Source organism: Solea solea, chromosome 2 (assembly GCF_958295425.1).
Source record: "Solea solea chromosome 2, fSolSol10.1, whole genome shotgun sequence".
NCBI classification, from domain to species: Eukaryota; Metazoa; Chordata; class Actinopteri; order Pleuronectiformes; family Soleidae; genus Solea; species Solea solea.
This window is the reverse complement of record NC_081135.1, coordinates 17437964-17458862: the sequence shown is the minus strand read 5'-3', so window position 1 is coordinate 17458862 and position 20899 is coordinate 17437964. Positions and strand designations below refer to the sequence as shown.

Below are 20899 nucleotides of genomic sequence, written 5' to 3'. Positions count from 1 at the left end.
AAAAATGCCACATTGACTTATTGAATAAATAATCATATATTTATAAATCCCTAGGCAATTTAAATACTGTATACAAATGTGTACATTGTGCACTTGCTTCACTTTGGTTACAAATACAGAGAGGTTGGTGGCATCTGCATGATTACTCACCTGCATTGAGTAGTTTGCTCCAACTTTCACAAGGTTTTTAACGAGCTCGGCAGTATGTTGAAAGTGGATGTTGGCTGTGAAAAAGAAAAAAAGAAACAACATTCAGCTTGAATACTAACTCAGAAAAAGAGAAAACAATCAGAATATGGAGATACCTCAAATTGGACATGCATGGTTGATTAGCTAAATGTTTTATTCTTCTGGACAGTGCTTTAAGTGGGCTGGTACGCATTTTAAGCCTCTGGCGTACCGGGACTTTTTACAGGGTACTGGGACTTCTCATGAGCTCATCGTACCCTGTCCTGTTCTATTTATCTCTTTGCAATTTGTGATACTCATACTACATTACCCAGTGTGCACTGGTACGCACCGCACGCCTGCCCCTTGCGAGACGGGCAGGCGTAAGTTCAGTACCAGTTGCCTTGTTCGTCAACCTCCTTTCACGGATTTGTTTTCATTTGTGTAATTATATGAAGATCTAATTCATCAATAATATCAATGTTGTTGGTCCTTCTAAATATGTTTATTTCCCATTTAAGTTACACTGCAATCTAATATATATTTACATGTCTAAATTAATAGACAGTCATTGCCTACTGTTTTGTTATGATAGAAACAAATACAGGTGTGTGTCATTATATTGATTACTCTCCATGTCTGGTCTCCATCTTTTATCCATGTCTGTCATTGATGTGTGTCCACAGGGAATGGTAGGTTCCAGTAAGTTCCCTTGTGCATCAGCATGTATGCTACTTGAGGACTGCCCCCTGAAGACCTCCCTTGAGCCACATGCAAGTGAAACATAATTTATCTGGAAAGTTCAAAGTTCAAAGTTGAATATATCAGTTAATGATCTGCTGGTACCGACCACCCACTGCCTAATTTACCTGGTAACAGTTGAATAAGGGGAGTACCAGCACTTTTTCCACTTAAAGTTCTGCTTCTGGAAATTGCAGCATCAATTTCTGTAACACTCCTTGTCTTTCATCTTGTATAGCAAATCATTTGCCCCATTACCTACAGGGAAGGCATGCTCCTTTGTTCTCGGCAGTGATACACCGCAGATACAGTATTTTAACTCTGTGACAATTTGGTGCCTCTTACCATCTGCTGTGCCGTGCACCAACATCAGTGTCTGCTCCTGCAGTGCTTGGATGTTCTGCAGCACACTGGAAAACTGCAAGGAAATCAGAAATTGTGGGGGGACTGATAGATATAACTGGCACTGAGGGAAGCAATACAAAGTCTGTATAATGATGTTATTTTACTTTATAACCTGATTGCATGCATAAAGACAAGACACACACAGGCTGAAGGCTGTAGCAATACACCTTAACACACACGCCATTGTTGCATTAACCACCACAAAATAGAAGTATGTAGCCTCTTGTGTTTTCAAATAACCAAATTAATTAACAGATTGATACATGTTTGGTTTGTAAGAGGCCTTTAATGTTAATTCATTTTCTAGCAACCTTTAGTGGATAGGTTTTGGGCAAATGGGTCCAAATGTCAGTTCAAACTGCGCTCAATACTTTTGTTTTGAGAGGGAACATATTTTCTCCCATATGATGACATCACCACTGATGTGACATTATTCACAAGTATTTGAGGCTTAACATTTATAGCCAAGAGGGAGGGGACAGTGGTGGTGTGAAACAAAGTGAGTGAGACAAGAGAAGTCTGCCAATGTGTTTGATCCACCTTATTCCTATGGCCCATGGCACCTTGCGTGAACTATGGGTGCAACTTGCAGGTCCTGTCACTGAAGAAGAACACTAATCACAGGGAATGATTGAAACATTTTAAATGTGGGAAATTCACACGTTACACCTCGAAATGGATGATGTGCTCATTAAATTTTTCTCAATTTTGCTCAATTCATTCAACACTAAGTGTCAATTTAATGTCAATTCTGATTAGAACAAGATACAGTTGGGTTTTGCGCTAAATTTAACACAATTGTTAACATAGCACAATAGATAATTATATTAAATCATTATTATTATTACAATTATAGTTAAATTGCTTTATTCTACGTGCTTTATTATTAATCTGAAAAGCTCTGAGGGGTATCAGTATTTACGGGGCAATAACGTAGGTCCATTTTTTTTTAAAGGCAGACAAAGAACCAAGCGAAAGCCACATCACCAAACCTGGGTTTTAGTTTCAACATTGGTTAATTTTGAAACTGCAGCTTACTCATGCATTACAGAAACAGCAATGTCTTGAATGTTACTGCTGCAGCCACAACTGTGTTTTGTCACTGCAGATAAATAGAGTTCTGCTGCTTCTGCTCAGGAGGTTCCACCCATAATCATTTAACCTGTAGTGCCTCCAGGAATGAGGTGGATAAACATCAGATTTGTTTTGACCCTACAACATGGTGTGCCTTTAAGGAAAGGATGTAACAATGCTATGAAGACAAATCACAATCTTTTCCAGGCCCTAAAGGAATGAAAGTAAAAGATCTTCACACCTTAAAGCTCCCATTTAAAGACTTTGTGTTGCTAGTGATGTTTTGAGCACACTCTTCCTCAGACTATTGATGAATACAGAGTCACCATCTTGAATACCCACAGTACACTCTGACCAAGTGACATGACATATCACAACAGTTGCCAATAATGAGGAAATATTAGCTGCATATTTGTTATAATAATAATTGTAAGGTGGTATTCACAATGGTGTTTAGAATATGTTTTAACGTTGCTGTCTAAACATGCACCTGGATGATGTTACTCTACAAATGTGTTGTCAAAACAACAATCAGATTGTAGATTGTCTGCCTCTTTGTCCATCACATCCACACTCAGAAGTCTCTCCCATAATTATACACATACATACAGTATATTATGTTGACTTTCACATGTGCAAAGGGGTGGGTCCCAGCACTGCATCTTTAAAAACCATCAAACTTATTGGAGCTGACTCCACTGAAACTAAGGTTAATCAGAGTAACACCATACAGCTGGCAATAATAGTAATAATAATACAAATACCTTACAGCCAACATAACAAATAATAATCATACAAGAATAACAGAAACCCATTTAGAAAAAAACATGGGAGCAAACAGTGACACATTGCAGTGTACAGTATTAAAGATAAATGTCTAAAGTCTAAGTCCTATTTAACCTTACGACAAAGGTAACTTCAAAACAGTTCACATTGTAAGAGTATGGAGTTAACATCTTCCCCTCAGTGTGGAGGTTTGACAGTCTTGATACCTACATACAATATATCATAATGGCATTTCCTTTACCCTAACCAGGTGTTTTGTGTGTCTCAACCTTTAACCAAACACAATTTAGTCATTGTACCTAAAACTAACCACATTTACAGTATAACCAGGAGATGTTTGCCATCACTCTCTTTTATCCAAAAAGCACCATAAGCAGTTAAAACAACATCGCACTGATATGCACGTATGTAGACATGTAAATAACTAACATAACTACTGTCTAGTAGACCTTTCACTTTTGCTGTTATCCTTCTGTCACACATCATGCCTGGCACTCTTTAGGAACCTTATGTCCCACACACAATCTTTAATTTTAAGATTATACTCTCTATATCATGTTTAATGCATAGACACAGACAACATGTCATATTCATGTATATGACATGTATGTATAAAGAACCTCAAATACAAAGAATATTTCGCCAAACGACCCCTTCAAACTGCATTTAAACTCTAACATTTCCTCTTTTTGAGACCAGTCAGACTAAGAGCTCACACTTTCATTAAATATTCAGTCAAACAGCTTTGTGCTTCATCAAGCTTTCTTTATCACAAGAGTAATGTTATCTCCTTATGTATGCACAATTATTACCAACCTCTTACCTGAAAATTACATTAAAAATGATGGAACACCACAATATCACATTTTTATTTTTAAATTGTTATTATGTTGTGATGAAACGTGTTACCATAAAAATAACAAAGAAAAAAAAAAGGTTTCAGATGCAGTCTGCAGACAGGAAATGCAAAGCAGTGGTGTATTGAGAGCAGTAAATTGCTTGCTCTTGGGCAGCATTTGTTGTTTGGATGCTCACAATGTTTATGGTTGTTTTTTTTCCCCACTGCCTCTCACTGTGTAAAACACCTCTGATAGCTGAACAGCGTGTCTGTGCGGGAGACCTGAGAGAGCCAGACAGCCCCCTTTCTTTGCAGCAGCAGCTTAGAAAAAACTCCCGCATGTGATCTGACACACCAGTGCACGCAGTTACCAAAGACAGATGAGTGACAAAAATCCTACAGAGCATGAAACAAACACTGGGAAAGGCAAAGCCTCGCTGCCTCTGACTTTGATAGCAGCAACATTCAGTAACACTGTGAGCTTAAACTGTAGGTGTGTGTCACTGATGTTCCTGCTTTCATAACAGGCATGGCAAGCTGTAAACACGCACCTGGTATCTGTTGTCATCCCGTAATGGCACACCAAGGTATCTCTCGGAGAACGCTGATGCTAGGCAAATGAGAAGTTTTAAACAGTGTCAGTGGTCGAGAGTGATTCAGCTATAGTTAGTCTGTTCCCTTGAATATAAGATGAGTGTAGAAAAAGTTTGTGAGTACACTACTCAAAAACATGCAACATTGGTCTTGTAATTTTCTGATATTTGACAAACATCGTATCATAAGCAACATTAGCTCTACATAAAACAACAACAGACATGTCTGAATTCTGTGACATCAGAGCAGCAATGTGCTTTAGATTCACTCTGGACTCACCATAGAGTTTCCAGTCTGTCACCGGCGACATTGCACATGAGCATTTGAAGACGCTGTCAGTAGATTTGAGCATCATTAATGTTATGTAGGCTCCATAACCCTGAGCAAAGCGAACAAACAGACAAATATTAGTTTCTTTGACTGAAGTATTCCCAATGTTCTTTTCATTTAACCTTTATATACTGTATATCATTGAAACACCAGTCAAACCAATTATACAAAGGCAAGAAGCAATAAAAAAAAAAAAACTGATAACTGTAATGTAGTGTTCCAATTAAATTCCATAATTCCATAAACACAATTTAAAAATCTTACAGGGGAATCAAGGTAAATAACTTTAACTGCTGCTGTGGCATGTTCCATGTTGGTTGGGCAGAGCACAAGAAGGCTTTTTCTCATTTTAACTCAAAAGCAGTTGCTATGTAGCTTGCAATTATGAACTATGCATGAATTTCATGAACTATAATATGTGTCTGTACATTGATATGAAGATACTCTCCTGACACCTGGCAGCTTTTTTAGGAACACCAATGTGTATTAACGCAATTTTGCAATCAGCCAATAATATAAGGTTAAAAACTTTTCATTGTACAGTTAGTGTTTATTGCTATGTTTGCTGCTTTACTGTAACATAATAACAGACAAGCACAGCATCTTACCTTTCCAAACACAGCTATCCGCGTCTGGTCAATATATGGGAGTTTCATCATGTATCTGGAAACAAAACAAAACAAAATAAAAACACTTGAAAAGCATCTGAAATTGAAAGTTAAGTGCAATCAGGTCAACATAATTACTCTTGCAGTGTTTTGTTGTTGTGACTCAATTTCGCTCCATCTGTTGTTTCAATTATATTTCATTCCAATATTATTAGGGCCTGAGCACTCACAAAGTGTGTGAGGACCTATTGGAATTCATGGAATTATTTCTTATTATTATTCTTGTTTTTGTTGTGTATATTTGTACATACATCAACATACAACATAGAGGGTGATTCACTCATCTTTCAGTTGTTACATCTGGTGACATTATGTAGCCTAATTATAATTGAAAATAGCAATAATCTGGATGGTACCAAGGGAAAATGCTTGATGATTGGTCTAGCTGTTGTAGAAAATTGCATATGACCCTAATAAGTGCATCATAATGACCCTATGTGCATGATAAAAATCAACTATATACAGTGTTTGGGGGGTTCTGTCCTGAGAGTGAATGGTTGTTCATCTAGATTTATTGGCCCTGTTATGGACAGGTCACCTGTCCAGAGTGTACCCGGCCTTTCGCCCTATGTCAGCTAGGATTGGCTCCAGTCCCCCACAAACCTCAAGTGAAGGAATTAACTTTTCATTTTTTTTTCTTTGCATTTGTCACATGAGATTTCAAGGCTGTAAAGTGTGAATGAAACCAGTTTGACTGCATACTCTACTGCTGCAATCTGATCCTGGACATCGACTGTTCCCAATCTGTGGTGAACCTCGTGCAAGATCCTCTGACCCTGGAAGCCACTGCCCCGACCATCCAGACGAGCCACGATGATGTTGTCAGAACTGACCAGCACAGAGTCCCAGCTGAGCGAGAAGCGGTCAGTCACCACCTGACCACCAGGGGCACCATCACTGAAGACAGTAGATAGCATGTTATTAAGGCAAATTCTTAATAAGTGAGTGAAATTAGAAGACCTGAAAGTGCTATTGAGACCATTAACATTTGATGCAAAGGTTTATTGATGTAAAACAAGTCAGAAGTAAGGCTTGTTTTCACATAGACTTCCAATTAAATTGTTCTTTAGGCACCCAGAGGAGTGGGCCCCCGGTGGCTATTCACTATATAGTTACTTCTGTGTTGCTGGGTTTGATGAAGAAATATTCAGTAAGAGTAAATCACAAGATGCTACAAAGATACCTTTCCCTCACAAGTTAATGATTACTCTGCAGGCTATGTTCAAACTGTCAGGTTGTTTTTGATTTGATTATGAGTGGGCCCCTCACTTTCTCTATTGCTTTTGGAAGAAAAGCACCGATTGAGGATTGAGCAAGATAAATACATTTTCATGTAAGAACAACAAGCAAAAGGTGTCAGTGTACATTTGTGCTATATTCTACAGTACAACACTTCATCACATGTGGTACATACACAAGCAGCAGTAACCCATAGTGACGGGAATCAGAAAAGTCTGGTGGGTAGGAGATCTTCAAAGGTAAATCTGTGAAAAGAAAGTAAAGAAGAGTTGGTGTACCTGCACCTGTAGTGATGTGTCTGTGTCATACAGCACACAGTAGCAGAAGAGGAAAACAATACTTTACTCTCACCAAAATGCTCCATCTGAACTACTCTGAAATCAGTCAGCTGGATCCTCTTGTACTTCAAGGCAGTCTTCAGATGGGAGTTGTTCTCAAGAATGTAGTAATCTGTAAAAATGAGGGCAATGGGTTTAAAACTGCTGCCTGTAATCTATGTTGGAAGTGTCGCTGCATAAAATTGTCCCATAGCAATACGAAGATTTGTCTTTCAAGCCAAAGGTGCAAAAAGACGGGATGGAAGGTGCAGGTAAGAGAGATAAGATCTGAGAGCTGCCGTTAAATTTAAAAAAGTTCAGAAATCTGGGATTTTGGGGATACACTGGTGCACATATAGGAGAAACTTCTAAATTATGAAATAGATGTGCCTTCAACTAAAGGCATTAACAATTGTTTTATTTTTTTATTTTACAAAAACAACTTGTTTTTTAGCTTTGGGAGATAAATACTTTGTCGCCTCACAGACAGGAAATAATGCAAGCTAAATATCATTTGTAATTTTTGACAGGAAATAACATAATTTGAGGCTGACTGTCATTCAAAGCGTAATAGTTTGGTCACTGTCATTACTGTTAGACTTGGACAGGAAATACACAGTAACAATTTTTTTTTAACATGTAATAAATAATGACTCTGTGATTCTGCCTTTTTTTTCCACATTCAAGTGATCTGAGTAGCAGCTAAATGAAATGGAATTCATCCAGCATTTCTAATGGAAAACCCAAAATCAATAGACGTCTCATTATGAAACCGCTAGAGGCCTTGAGTTCCCAGCTGTGGATGAAGAGTCTGTCCAAATAACCCTGGGCAAATTGCTTGCTTTTCTGTGGCACAGCTGTTAATTTATCTCTCTCTCTCTCTCGGTGTATGTATGTAATGTGTTATGTGTGCCAGTATTCATCCTAGTGGAAAAGGAACACTTAAAAAGAAGCTTCCAATCTTGCCAAGTCTTCCAGACAGTGATTAAAACAAACAAAAAAAAAACAATATTACTTAGAAAATCAAACTCAATTAAATGTATATTTAAAATTTTTAATTTTCTACTGTCCATTCCATCCGAAAAATGCAATACAAATACATGATGGATTGGCGGACACTGACAAAGATTTATCGACTCACTTCAAAGACAAACAAAACAGCCAGGACTAATAATGATAATAATAACAACAAGAAAAATGTTAAATTCCCAACATGTCATGATAAAGACAAAAACATGAAAAGATCATCTATATAGTGATGATTTTTATTATATGTGTTACATCATAAAATGACCACATGTTGGTGAAATACAATTACAGATGCTAGTAGCACTTCATCCATGTTGCCACATAGGCTGCAGCTATAGGTCAGAAGCAGCCAAACATTACCAAACCTAAAAAGCCTCACTGCTTCTCAGACAATGAAAGCGTCACAAGTGGATATTTAGCATATTGTTTTTCAGTCCATTATTTTCACATTGTCGTCTCCTTTAATCATGTGGTAATTCTTCCAGGCTCCTCTAAAGCACATACACTTTTACTTTCAATCCCCATCTGTTGCTGACATGGAACTTAACAAAATATGTCCATGTTTATAAAAAATAAAACAGACAGTCATGTATGTATGTGCATGAACACAGTTTAACACTGCATATAAGCACATCTCCTTATTTCTGTGATTCAATTCAATCACAGTCGACAATATATTCAGTTGTGATTGCAGGACCTGTTTGAAACGCTAATGTATACATATTTTACATATATTCTCTTTAAAAGTTGAATACATTCTAAAGTGGGCAGGGAGAGAAATTATTGATTTTAAGACTGCAGAGATACATTTCCATGTTGGAAAAGATGAGCCAGACTGCTGCATTTAACAGGATTGCTGAGTTTCATCTGCAGCTTGTTAAAGTTCTCACATTTTGAGATCACAGCTCTCTGTCCTGAGCTCCTCTCTTCAGATGTGCACAAGACACACTTGCACTGGAAATGCAAGGCAGAGGCAAAGGTTTAGTGTTCCAAACCGTACCATGGTGGACAGTGCTGCAGTGCACTGCTTGGTGAAAAAGCAGCTTTATATAGGCTGTCTGTACCATCCAGGAGGAAACAGCTTAGGATCAAGAAAGGTTTTGCGCCATATCATATTCTAGCTGTTCGGTCTCTCAAGCCAAACACAGACAGCGAGGGAGCGAAGTATTTACTGAACAAGTCAAGTCAACAGTTGTGTACAGGCAGCCAGATATGAAAAGGAAAACTGTATTCACCCATCAGTGCAGAGCAGACTGCGCTGGATAGTGTGAAAACCATGGCCGTCTTGTGTTCACTTCCTATCACTGAATTATGGATAACATGTTAAAGCCACTGATTCCCAATATAACTTTGACTTCCACAGTTTCAGAACTGGAGAAGCCTTTTAAATGAGTGTTGAAACATATTTAAGAAATCTTAAAGTCCAGATGCCACTGATTTAATAATGTTTGTATCATGACCTGGATCATTGTGAATCTTCATAGACATTTTAATTGCTTTACTGTTTCTATTGCCTTGTTTTCAATATATGTATGTTTTTTTGGGATGTTTTTTACTATCATTATTATTATTCAAGCTGTGGTAGGCATCTTCTGAACCTCCTCTGTAAGCTCTCTTTCCAGTCTGGAAATCTTGTCTAGTGACGGGACAAACCAACAAACTATTGTTTCTTCTACTAAGCAGCCGTGAGGCCCATTGATAAAAGTTTGCTAATCTAGAATTGATATAACTAGGCTGCAAAAAAACTGCAAGAAATTGCAACAGATAAGACATGCAGCAGCTACAGAGTGTCACCTCTAGAATAATAGAATGTACTAGGGCTAGAGAGAGCATCTCACCTGTTCTAACATCCTCACATGGACTTCCAGTATAATATAGGGTTGAGTTTACACATCTTTCATTGTTTTAAAGCTCTAAATTGCCTGGCAACCAATTATATTGGACCTGCTTCACCTCTTTGCCAGCCCCAGACCTCTTATACCAGTTTCACACTAGATAGGTACAGTGTGTGATGGCTGTGCTGTCATTGGTTGCATGTCTCCCCTGTTCACCTGCTGTGGAATATCTGTACACTGTCTGCTATGTTTTACATAAGTTTTGCCTTTGCAAAATATGTACTCAGATATGCACTCATCTACAGTACACAGTACACACTTTTCACAATGCATCAGTAGGCCACGCAAATATTTCACAATAAAAAAGACAATTGAATGATTTTACTTTGAAACAAACACTTACAGATGTGACAGACGTAGGCTCTGAAACTGTGAAGACAGATTATTTTCACTGTCTATTTTTGCTGTGAGACACTTGGGTGAAAAGAGGTGAGAGGTCTGTTCCCAAAAAAGGGCATCTTATAGGGCACTGCATTACTTTTCTCCACTAGAAAGGCACTCCTTTAGAAACAATCAGTTTTTTTTTGTAATTTATATTGTCCTTTAGAAGCCACATACTGTATGAATGGCAGCCAGTAGGACACTTCCTCATGTTTTCACCACTCTAGAGGGAACTTTAGCATGTGTCATGTGACTCAAGAGGGCACTTTAGTATGTGGTGTTTTTGACCATTAGGGCACCAGGGGGCTAATACCACCTGCCCCTCCCCCCTTGGTGCACACCACTGGTCCTAAGTTTCTATAAATGGGAGGGTTGCATCAGAAAGGGCATCTGGCATAAAATCTCTGCCAAATCAAATATGCATCATCATTGGGATAAGACAAGTAAATACATTGTATTTGAATGTTGAGTGTTTCAGGTATGGAGAGATTGCCTCTGGTCATCTGTTACATATACAAATGCATCCATCTGTCCAAGTTTACTGGAAGGAGAGGTTTAGGACACAGAGTTGTGATCAAAAATTCAACAATCAAAATAGTTTGAAGTGATTCTGCATCCTACACATTTGATTAAAACGTGTTAGATGTTGTAATGCAGTGAGTGATTTCTCAACATGAGAAAAGGTAAATAAAATCTTGGATCATTTCTGGGGCTTATCGGAATGAGTTTGTGAGAGTCACAGTCTGTGTTGTCATGGGTCACGAGTCAGGGTTCAGACAAAACAAAACAACAGGCACATTTTGGGAAATTGGCGACATGGGCAAAACATCAAGGCTCAAGGCTCAAGGTTCAAGGTATCTTTATTAGCTTCACCTCAGGTGCCTGAGCAGCCAGTGGGTCTGCTATGGTAAGATGGAGAGATGACTTCCCGAAGAAAATATATTTCAGGTCAAGAGCAACATGAATCAAAACAGGTGTGTAAAGGTGGATGTGTTCCTGACAATCTGACAGCAGCACCATCAGCTGTGAAACAAAAATGTGCCAGAACCAGCTGAGCATTGAGCTTACAACATACAGCGAAAATATCAGCTCCGCTTTTACATGACTTGAGGATGGCTGTCACAGAATTATTATTATTTTTTTCTTATAGCACAAATCTGACTCAGTTATCAGAGATCAGACTTCACAACGTTTTGGTCTGCTACAATAGTTTCTATATCACATGAGGCAATCACAGTGCCATGGATGTGTGCCATGATGTGACTGAAAGACTACAAGTTAGTACCCAACCTGACCAAGCACCACAAACTGACTTTGAGAGGAAGAGGGGCTGGGTGTATACTTGCTGTGCTGAGTTGTGAGAAATGGGCAGTTTGGACCGTTAATCCCTCAAAGAGAATTTGAGGTATCTTCAACTCTCCTCTTTGCTTTGTTATTTTGCTTGTTTATCTTGTTACTTTTGCATGTGCAGAGTGCTCTGTGCTCTCATTGGTCAATGATGTGACATAACTCATCGTAGAAAGCAGACAAATCAGGCGTTCCAGAAATAATCATGCTTAAAACATGTTGTCTGACCTGAACATTAAATGTAAGCTACAATGAGTTGTGCTGCAGTCAGTTTTTCCTAAATACATGTGATAACCTACACTGTCTACCAGCACCACAACATATTCAGTTTAAAATCCTTCTCCTGACTTACAAAGCCTTCCATAGGCCCCCACTTTCCTTACTGACCTGCTCCATCACCACACCCCCTCACGAAACCTCCGCTCATCTGATGACAACCTTATCTTAATAACACAAAGGACCAAGCACCGGACCTGAGACTGCACTGACCTCACAACATTCAAAACTCTCATCAAAACCTTCCTCTTTAGAACCGCCTTTGTTAAAGTGTGTATTTTCTTGCTTTATATGTATATACTTAGGATTTTGCCACATTTACTGGAGTCAGAGTAGTTGTTTCTTTATTTTCTTCACTTGTGCTATCCACATAATCCACCTGCTGCTACAGAAGGTTAGCTTTTCATTTAGCCTACATATCAGTGTTGTTGATGTTTCATCTAGCTTTCAACCAGGCAGCAAATAGCAGTTACATTCCTCAACCAATTCTCCGGATCATCCTCCGATCTCATGATAGTAAAGATAACATCATCCTGTTCATCAAAAAAAAGTTGGGAAGACAGATACGCATGTGGGATATGATGTTAGTAAACACTGGTACCTTTGGGATGAATGTTAACAGCATGCAACCAGGGCAATAGCTGCAGTCTTTAGAATTAAATATGCACTACAAGAGTTATATGTCCTATAAAAACCCCTTTGATAACAGCTGCTTGTTGGGAACCATGCTGCTGGAGTTCCAGCAAGAAATTACTTGTTAAATCTTTACACATCATGGCTTCAAGCCTCAGACCAGAACACACGTCTGGTGTGCTTAAGGAGTGTAAAGCTAATTGGTCCCTGAGATGTTTAGGAAGCAGTCAACCAGTGCATCAGAGTTTAGCTTCTACTTCTGCTCACACACAGAAGCAACTTCTACATTTTTATGTATTCACCCCTCGCACCCCCATGTTTAATACTACTTGAATTGATTGTGTTTTTCCCTGAACGGACGGTGTTTGTGAAAAATGCCTTTTCAAATACATTTATCTGCCTTATGCACTGAGTCATCTTAGTGGTATAATCCAAATAAACCTGCCCTCCCTCTTAAAAATTACTTCAGCTTCTAGCTGCAAAAATGTTACACCAATAACCGTGAAGACCTTTTCGGATTGAGCATGTATGATATATGAGGAATAATTATGGATAATTTCCATGATACCATCATACTTTGCTAAATAACAGGTTCTCTGGTTTATTTTGCAGCTGCATCATCTTGATCCGCAACTGTGCAGCAGTTTTAGATCAGTCTCAGCTTCCTCGTCCTGCAGACAGTCATCACTACATACCACTTTTTCTCCCACAAGACTTAATGGTGTCCTTACTTGAATTGTTGAGGCTGTGTAAAATCACAGTAGGTGCTCCAGGGCCTGAAAGGATGAAAAAAAGAGAAAGAAGCTCATGAGTAATTTAAACATGATCTGGTTTCTCTGTGATCCTGGTTGAAGGATTACTGTAGGTGCACTCAACACAGATAGTGAAAGATACAGCACATTTAATAATTAGCAAGTAAGATCTTTGGCACTGGTTTTCAAACCCAAACAATAAAACCACACTGGAAATAGTTTTCACATGTCTGACAGACGCCCCTGGCACCAGAATGAGGGGAATGATGGTGCCTAATTGATTTAAAGTGGGCCATTTTTATTTTTTTATTTTATTATAATAATTATTTCATACAATGAATGATAAAGAATTAAATACACATTCATTATTTCCTCGGCTTTGTTAGAGTGGAAATTATTAGATCCAGGCGCCGTTGTTAACATTTTACAACCAGGAAAAGCAAATAGACAAGTGAACATTCTGTCAAAATTATTTTCAGTCGGACAGCACAGCCCTGTAATTACACCCAAGGCGATTGCTCTAAGACAGCAAGGGGAGTTCTGCTTCCTCTAAAATGTCATAAAATAAATGTCAAATATGTACTGTTGAAGTTACATTTCATTACTAAAAGTGCACAAGAACGATGACTCGTCTGTTCAGAATCCGCTGTTTATCTTCTCATACATTCCCGCACATTAATTACAGTGGAAGCTCAGTTTCAAATGATCTCTATGAGACAGCACAGAACAGCTTTTTTCTGACGGTGATGGGACAAATGCAGCCAAATCATCACTTCCAAGGAAGCTCACGGCCTGTCCACACAGAAACGGGAGTCGGTGAATATGCGTAGGATTTTTATCGTATTGGTATTGGGAAAATCTCAAAACGCCGCCATTGCGTTTTCGTGTAGACAACAAATACGTTACTTTGGGAAAACAATGATGTCATAGTCCCACCTCTCTCCTGCACTGGCATTCACTGTCCCTATTTTATTTTTCATTGTCATCATTATACTCAATGAAAAGTAACTTATACACCTGAAAAGGACTCTCATTTTATCTTCTCATAGCTCAAGCAGTTACACGCAAGTAAAACATACAGCAGCGTATTTATTTCCACGATTTTGCTTGTCACCATTTTTGTCTTTAGAAATTGACTCTATGCCAGCTTAAGTTCACACAATATTAAAAAAGAAGTTTGCCACTTTATCTTTCTTGTACACAACCTTTTTCAACAGGAAATTTAAGTTTGTTTTTGCTTTGTAAGCCTCTCACTTCCTACACCAAAGTCCATAGAGAAAATGTACAATTTTACATCACAACACACGGGAGTTTTTGATTCACTTCTGCCTTTATCAATTGGTTAAAATTTGTTATTTTGTCATTATGGTGTTTGAAATCCTTCATTTGAAATATCTAAATGCAGCAGTAGACCAGCAGCTCTTAAGTCACACCAAACTAAAAAAAATATCTTTGAAAGGTTTTTGGTTTTGCTTCCAGTTTCAGGCAGAATAAACTGTCTAACAGTGAGACAGAGCAGTGAATGTAAACAGTGCAAAACAGTGCATACTTAAGCTGATATGTATTTTATTGACGTAAAGTCTTCTGTAAAGTGGCTTAAATCTGATTTTCCCGGTGTCTCCGCTGACAGACACGCTTTTATTGAAAATATACCATTTGTGGTTCCTCATAAGACCACACAAAGAAGCATGAACTATACCTTTACGTGGATGGCAGGATAGCTCAAACACAGAGCTGTAGCTGCAATGGTTCTTTACTTCCACATAATCCTGCTTGATATTTTACCAATATTGTGACAACTTAATGAGCTTATCTGTTGGTGAAACACTTCAATTGTTTACATGTTTGCATTTGAAAACAGGAAACCAGTCTGAAATGTTTTATGATTGGAATAAAATGGCTTGTGTAGCTTGTGATGAAAACAGGTGTCGGGACAAGCTTGTTGAGGTTATGTGAACTTGGCCCTCAGAAGACAATACACTCTCTCTCCATTATTTTTATTGCTTTTGGGAGAGGGAGCGCTGTTATGATTGTCCAATAAATCACCACACCAAAGCACAAATGCTTCAGAGCACGACATGATCTCATCATCTCAAAATGAATTGAAATCACAAACAATAACAGAGAGTTAGCATCTATTAAAAAGGCGACCTAATAACTCTACCTAAAAGTAATTATACATAATAGAGTGGCTAATTGTTTTAATTTTATGCCTCTCATTTGGAAGTGATGAGGGAGACATGTAAAACTGAATTAGATGGAGGGTGACAGATTACGAGGGGTAAACCCCGACATCTGCCAGATGATGGCGGCTTGACAGTAAACGGCTGACTAAATTATGGACTTCATATTCTTTTATTGCATGAAGAATGGGATGATTATTGCACTATTGTAGCTAAGCTTCAACCTACAACAATGCAAAATTGGAAATATATGATTCAGATTTTTTCAAAGTAATTCACAAGGTTTTATACCAACTACTGTAGTAAGACCATGTGTCAATATTAAAGGCTTCTCTAATGTTGTGTTCACACCCGGAGATGAGTGTGATAGACATGTGTCTATCGTGTTGCCCGGCCAACGTGAAAATTGCGCCTGTGCATGACTTTGTATGTAAACTTGCCGTGTGAGAAAATTAGCATTAGCTTTTTCAGAATTGATTTCACATATTCTTGCACTTCAGGATCCTCATTGACGTTATTATTCTGCCTCTGTTTGATTGACCGAAACACTGAAACATTATTTCTTTGCTTTACCTATATGAAAAGACCTGACAAGGGAAGCATTTGTTTGTACTTCTTGTAGCTTTATCTGACCCTCACACTCTTACCTGACATAACAGAACAACACATGCTGGTAAATTCCCAGGCCAATGAATTTGGTGTAAAAAGAGAGTTTCAATAAACAAAGACAAAATTAAATGAAGGCATGTTTAATCATCTCTAGCTGAGGGCTGGGCACAAAAGGCATGAGTTAGGTTATTTTTTTAAGCTGGTAGAAGCCATGGTGTTAACATGCTTATCCAGTTATTGGCTTTACCTCTAAAAATCTAAATTGTAAACTGTGGGTTTAAAAGCAGTAGGTACAATGTGTGGGCCAGAAATGATAATTCCCATTGTATCTGTATGTAATTGTAAAAAGGATTAGTGCAGTTAATTAGAACTGATTTGCATGAGATGTTATGGGGTATAAAGGAAACATATGTCTGAATATCATCTGGTATATATTCTATGGATGAAGAGCATTTCCCAACAGTCACTGTGAGGGTTCTGTGTGACAGTGAGGAAAACCAATTTACAACAGATCAAAAGATGCCCAAAAACTGCTTTAGACATTCAATAAAAATGTGGCTGTATCAAAAGCAGCGTTAAGGTCTAATTGAACTAAAACATTACATTATTCTGCATCAGCCTGCATTAGAAGACCATTCAAAACAGGTGACTACTATTCTCATGCAGTTAATTCATACCACCATTACCATAAACCATAAACCATTCCATGAAAAACCTGGCCTAGTGGCAAAAAAATAACATGCTTCAAGCAAGTCTTGAACTTACACTTTTTAATCACCATATTATATCAATTTTAACATCAAAATGAACATTTTACAATTTACCTTTACAATGGAGGATGATGTGCTGGTTTGTGGGGCTGATGTCAGCATCAAAGTACAGACAGTGAGCTTTATTTAACTCGCACGTTAAACACCGCCGTGGGAACAGACCCACAGTTTTAACACTGAGGAGAAATGAGAAGAAGAGAAAGTAAAAATGACCTGTTACAGTTCTCATCTCTATAACAAACAACTGAAATTGAATTTTACACAGCAGCTCTTTTGCTATAACAGAGATGTAAAATCACAGTTGGATTAAATCAAAGAATTGCAAAGTCCCATTTAGCTCTCTCAGATTCAGGGCTCATGCTGGCTCACTGTCACACTCTTCTGACCATGTGAACTGAAATGAGCCATCCATAATATTTCCAGTGCTGTTCCACTGCTTTATGTCAATGAGCTGCAACAATTACAACTCAACTCATTGTGAAATAAGCTGCAGCTCTTGTGAAATTAATTTGTATGCAAAGGTAAAAACAAGCACACCAAATTATTTCACACCATGATGGCTGGGTTTTCTCTAATACAGGAATAAGTCACTAAATGAATCAAGACAAACTTCTTGTAACAATACATTGAGAATTGTTGATCAGACTTAAGGTATAATGTAACATCAGCATTATCATTAGTGTTCATATGCTGGATTTATATTTTAAAAAAGTCTGTGTCCGGACTCACAGATGGGTCACAAGATTTTTTTTTGGGTGCCCAAATAAATGTTCTGAATTGTTCCAACCTTTTATACAAGTTTAATTTGTTATAAATAACCAGCATGAATCATTTAGGAAATTATTCTTTTAATGTACCAATTGAAAATGTTACTAGGTTTTACAGATATGGCTGTAAATTAGTTTCTACATTATGAACAAATGTGCTCTTGTCATGATTTGTATAGTGACTTGGGCCACAATAGTTTCAAAGCCATTTTTAAAGTGGGTTACCATATAGAAAGTTTGGGAAACACTACTGTGTAATACCAGTGGTGTGCGAGAGTCTGACATTAATATAACATGTGACTTTAATTTGGTTCCAAACTAACCTGAAAAGTTGTCGTCTCCGTGACGAACCCTCTGTGCTGAGAAAATACCTAAAAAAAGAACACAGTGTGAGTGAACTTAATCAGTAAACCTCGTAATGATTTGAATATTTTAATATGCTTATTAACAAACCACACAGGGTGTGGAAGTGGAATCTAAGGCTGTGTTCACATTGCAGACAAATTTGATGTTGTCGGTCCACACATTAATTGCTGATGATCAAATCAGGTAACGACATAGGCGTACCTACATTTGGAGTGTAGGTTTCAAACACAAATGCAGGAAAAATGGAGGGTATCTCACTCTCTAAGCAATTGCCCTGTTAAGTCTGGGTGCTGAACCTCCCCCAAAAAGTGCGAGTAGGCAATTTATCTCACTCCACGAACTTGAGTTCTCCTCCATTGTACTCTGCAGCATATGTGAATACTTCTAGTTGTTCCATCGCCAGTTTGGTGTCAGTGTGTGTAACAGTGACAAACAAGACAATATGAAGCCCAATTTTAGGAGCCAGAATGTTCAGAGTGAGATTCACCTATCAAAATCTAATTGAAATCACATTTCAAACCACCTCCAAATGTGGTTGGAGTCAGATTTGGGGCACAAGCAGAGTGAGTTGCCTTCCACCGAATACATTATATTCCTGTTCCATCAGTCTACATGCTAATGTGTCCCCAATTTGCTCCTGGCAGCTGCACTGGAAGTGTGTGAACATGGTTGACAGATGTGTTATAGAAAAAGCAGTGAATATAGTAGATGTGCTGCAAGAAGGTGTGTGAATGGATGAATATCATGTGTGGAGCATTTTGAGTGGCCATCAAGACTAAAAAGCAATTCATAAATACAGACCCTTTACCATTTGACAAAAATCAGACTTCATGTGCTGCCAAAACTTCAAACCCAATCCAAATAAAATCCAAATTGAGAAAATAAATTTTTCCTGGCAAACTACACAAGGCCCCAAAAGAGTAAAACATACAATTTGTCCTTCATTGTCTTCATTTTTGAACAGATGCAGAGAGGAGCATGTTGTGTTTTCTTTGTAAACCCAGTTACACTTACAGGTTGTCAGTGTTCTCGTCATAGGCAATGATCCTGGTCACCTCCCAGTTTCCTGATGTGAGGTGTCGCACTTCATTTTGATCTGCTCTGAACTGAAACAAACAAGAGAAGATGAGGTCGGGGTCACTTACTTGAAAGTGGGAACTGCATTGTTGTATGCTGTGTATCTGAGAAACAACTAATTTGTGCAAAATATTTTCAGAAGGTCATGATGTGAATATGTATAAAGTTGATGGAACAAATGTAGATAGCTGCAAACATTGCAAAACAATGTGCCTCTCCAGTGGCCTTTTTATGCAATAATCTTAGCAACAGCAATATTAAGCAGGGGTATAAATTTGCTGTTAGCCAAACACACAGGAACACTTGAAATTCACACAACAGTTGCTAAGGTACCAGGTAGAACATTAGCTGGTTGAGACAAATAGCAAAGACTAAAAACGTTTTCTGCTTTTTAACACACATTTGGGGAAAATGCTGTATCCATGGTTAGGAATAAATTGTCGGAATTTGACTAAAAAAACTTTATAAGGCTGTCTTCATGAAAACAATCACAGCAGCAACTATTCATTGAAATTATGAGCACTTTCTGAGATCTATTTTTATTACCTGATCAAATTGGGGACATCATAACTTAATGATATTGAAATTAAATTTAAAGCTGAAGAAGAGACTATCACATGGTATTTCAATTATAATTTGTAATTATTAACTAAAAAGAAGTCATCTTATGAGTTGAAAGTACTGGACACCAAGTCAAACCCTGTCTCCCAAAAAACATGTTAAACTGTACTAACGTTTACATTTTGTAATGGACTGTATTTTGAATCAAATTATTCCTTGTTTTTGACATATCAAGGTTCAATCCCCTTTTTTAACCTTAGCCCTTGCCACTTGGAAATTAGTTATGGTAAAAATCCCCAAGTGAACACGTGAAAGGGCAGACTAGGGCTTAGTAATAGGGGCACAGAGTGAAATGGGATTGAGCCAAAATGAAGTTACTTAAAAGTATTTGAGAAAGAGGTGCAGCGCAAGATATCCCCCAAGCAACAGGCCACAATTCCAGGCCAAATAAAAACTGAAAGTTTTGTTATAGTCAGTATGTTTACATGATGTCAGAAACTACATGTATTATTGTCTTAGTTTGGCTAAAACTGGACCTTTTAAAATACGTGTAAACATGTTAGTCTGATTAACAATTTATATGTATAAATAACTTATATACAGTTGTATATCTGCTATATATCTCTTTCTTCTGTCTCTACCTCATCTCTACCTCTTGTCATTTCTCTCCCCCCTTTCTGCCCCCACCTCTCCTTTGTCCCCCATTTTTCCTTTTACCCCAACTGGTCGAGGCAGATGGCTGCACATCTTTGAGTCTGGTTCTGTCAGAGATTTCTTCTTCTGTTAAAAGGAAGTTCAGTCCACTGATGCCTAGTGTTTGTTCATTGTGTGAATTGTTGGGTTTCTCTGCTCTCCATGATGTTGTCTATGTACAATGCCTTGACATAGTGTATGTTATGATTTGGTACTATGCAAATGAATTGAATTGAATTGAATTGAATTGAATTGAATTGAATTGAATTGAATTGAATTGAATTGAATTGTATTGAATTGAACATCCATCCTGTGAGTGAAGGACATTACTCCATTCCACTGTGTTTGAATACTGTTGCTGAATAGTGTATAAGGATTGGTTGAGAATAAATACGACCCT

At 37.9% G+C, this 20899-nt stretch overlaps 1 protein-coding gene across 2 annotated transcripts in view; it reads right to left on the bottom strand.

Moving 5' to 3' along the window:
* LOC131444761 (inactive dipeptidyl peptidase 10-like) overlaps nucleotides 1-20899 on the bottom strand; it is a 278070-nt gene that overhangs the window by 4490 nt on the left and 252681 nt on the right. For both annotated transcript variants that reach the window (XM_058615388.1, XM_058615398.1), the window contains exons 14-25: nucleotides 19183-19274; nucleotides 18126-18173; nucleotides 17090-17211; nucleotides 13453-13497; nucleotides 7195-7293; nucleotides 7019-7088; nucleotides 6307-6501; nucleotides 5545-5599; nucleotides 4886-4985; nucleotides 4564-4622; nucleotides 1255-1327; nucleotides 151-224 (exon numbers count right to left, since the gene is read on the bottom strand). In XM_058615388.1, coding sequence (XP_058471371.1) covers nucleotides 151-224; nucleotides 1255-1327; nucleotides 4564-4622; nucleotides 4886-4985; nucleotides 5545-5599; nucleotides 6307-6501; nucleotides 7019-7088; nucleotides 7195-7293; nucleotides 13453-13497; nucleotides 17090-17211; nucleotides 18126-18173; nucleotides 19183-19274 — 1032 coding nt within the window. The remainder of the gene's footprint in view (nucleotides 1-150; nucleotides 225-1254; nucleotides 1328-4563; nucleotides 4623-4885; nucleotides 4986-5544; nucleotides 5600-6306; nucleotides 6502-7018; nucleotides 7089-7194; nucleotides 7294-13452; nucleotides 13498-17089; nucleotides 17212-18125; nucleotides 18174-19182; nucleotides 19275-20899) is intronic.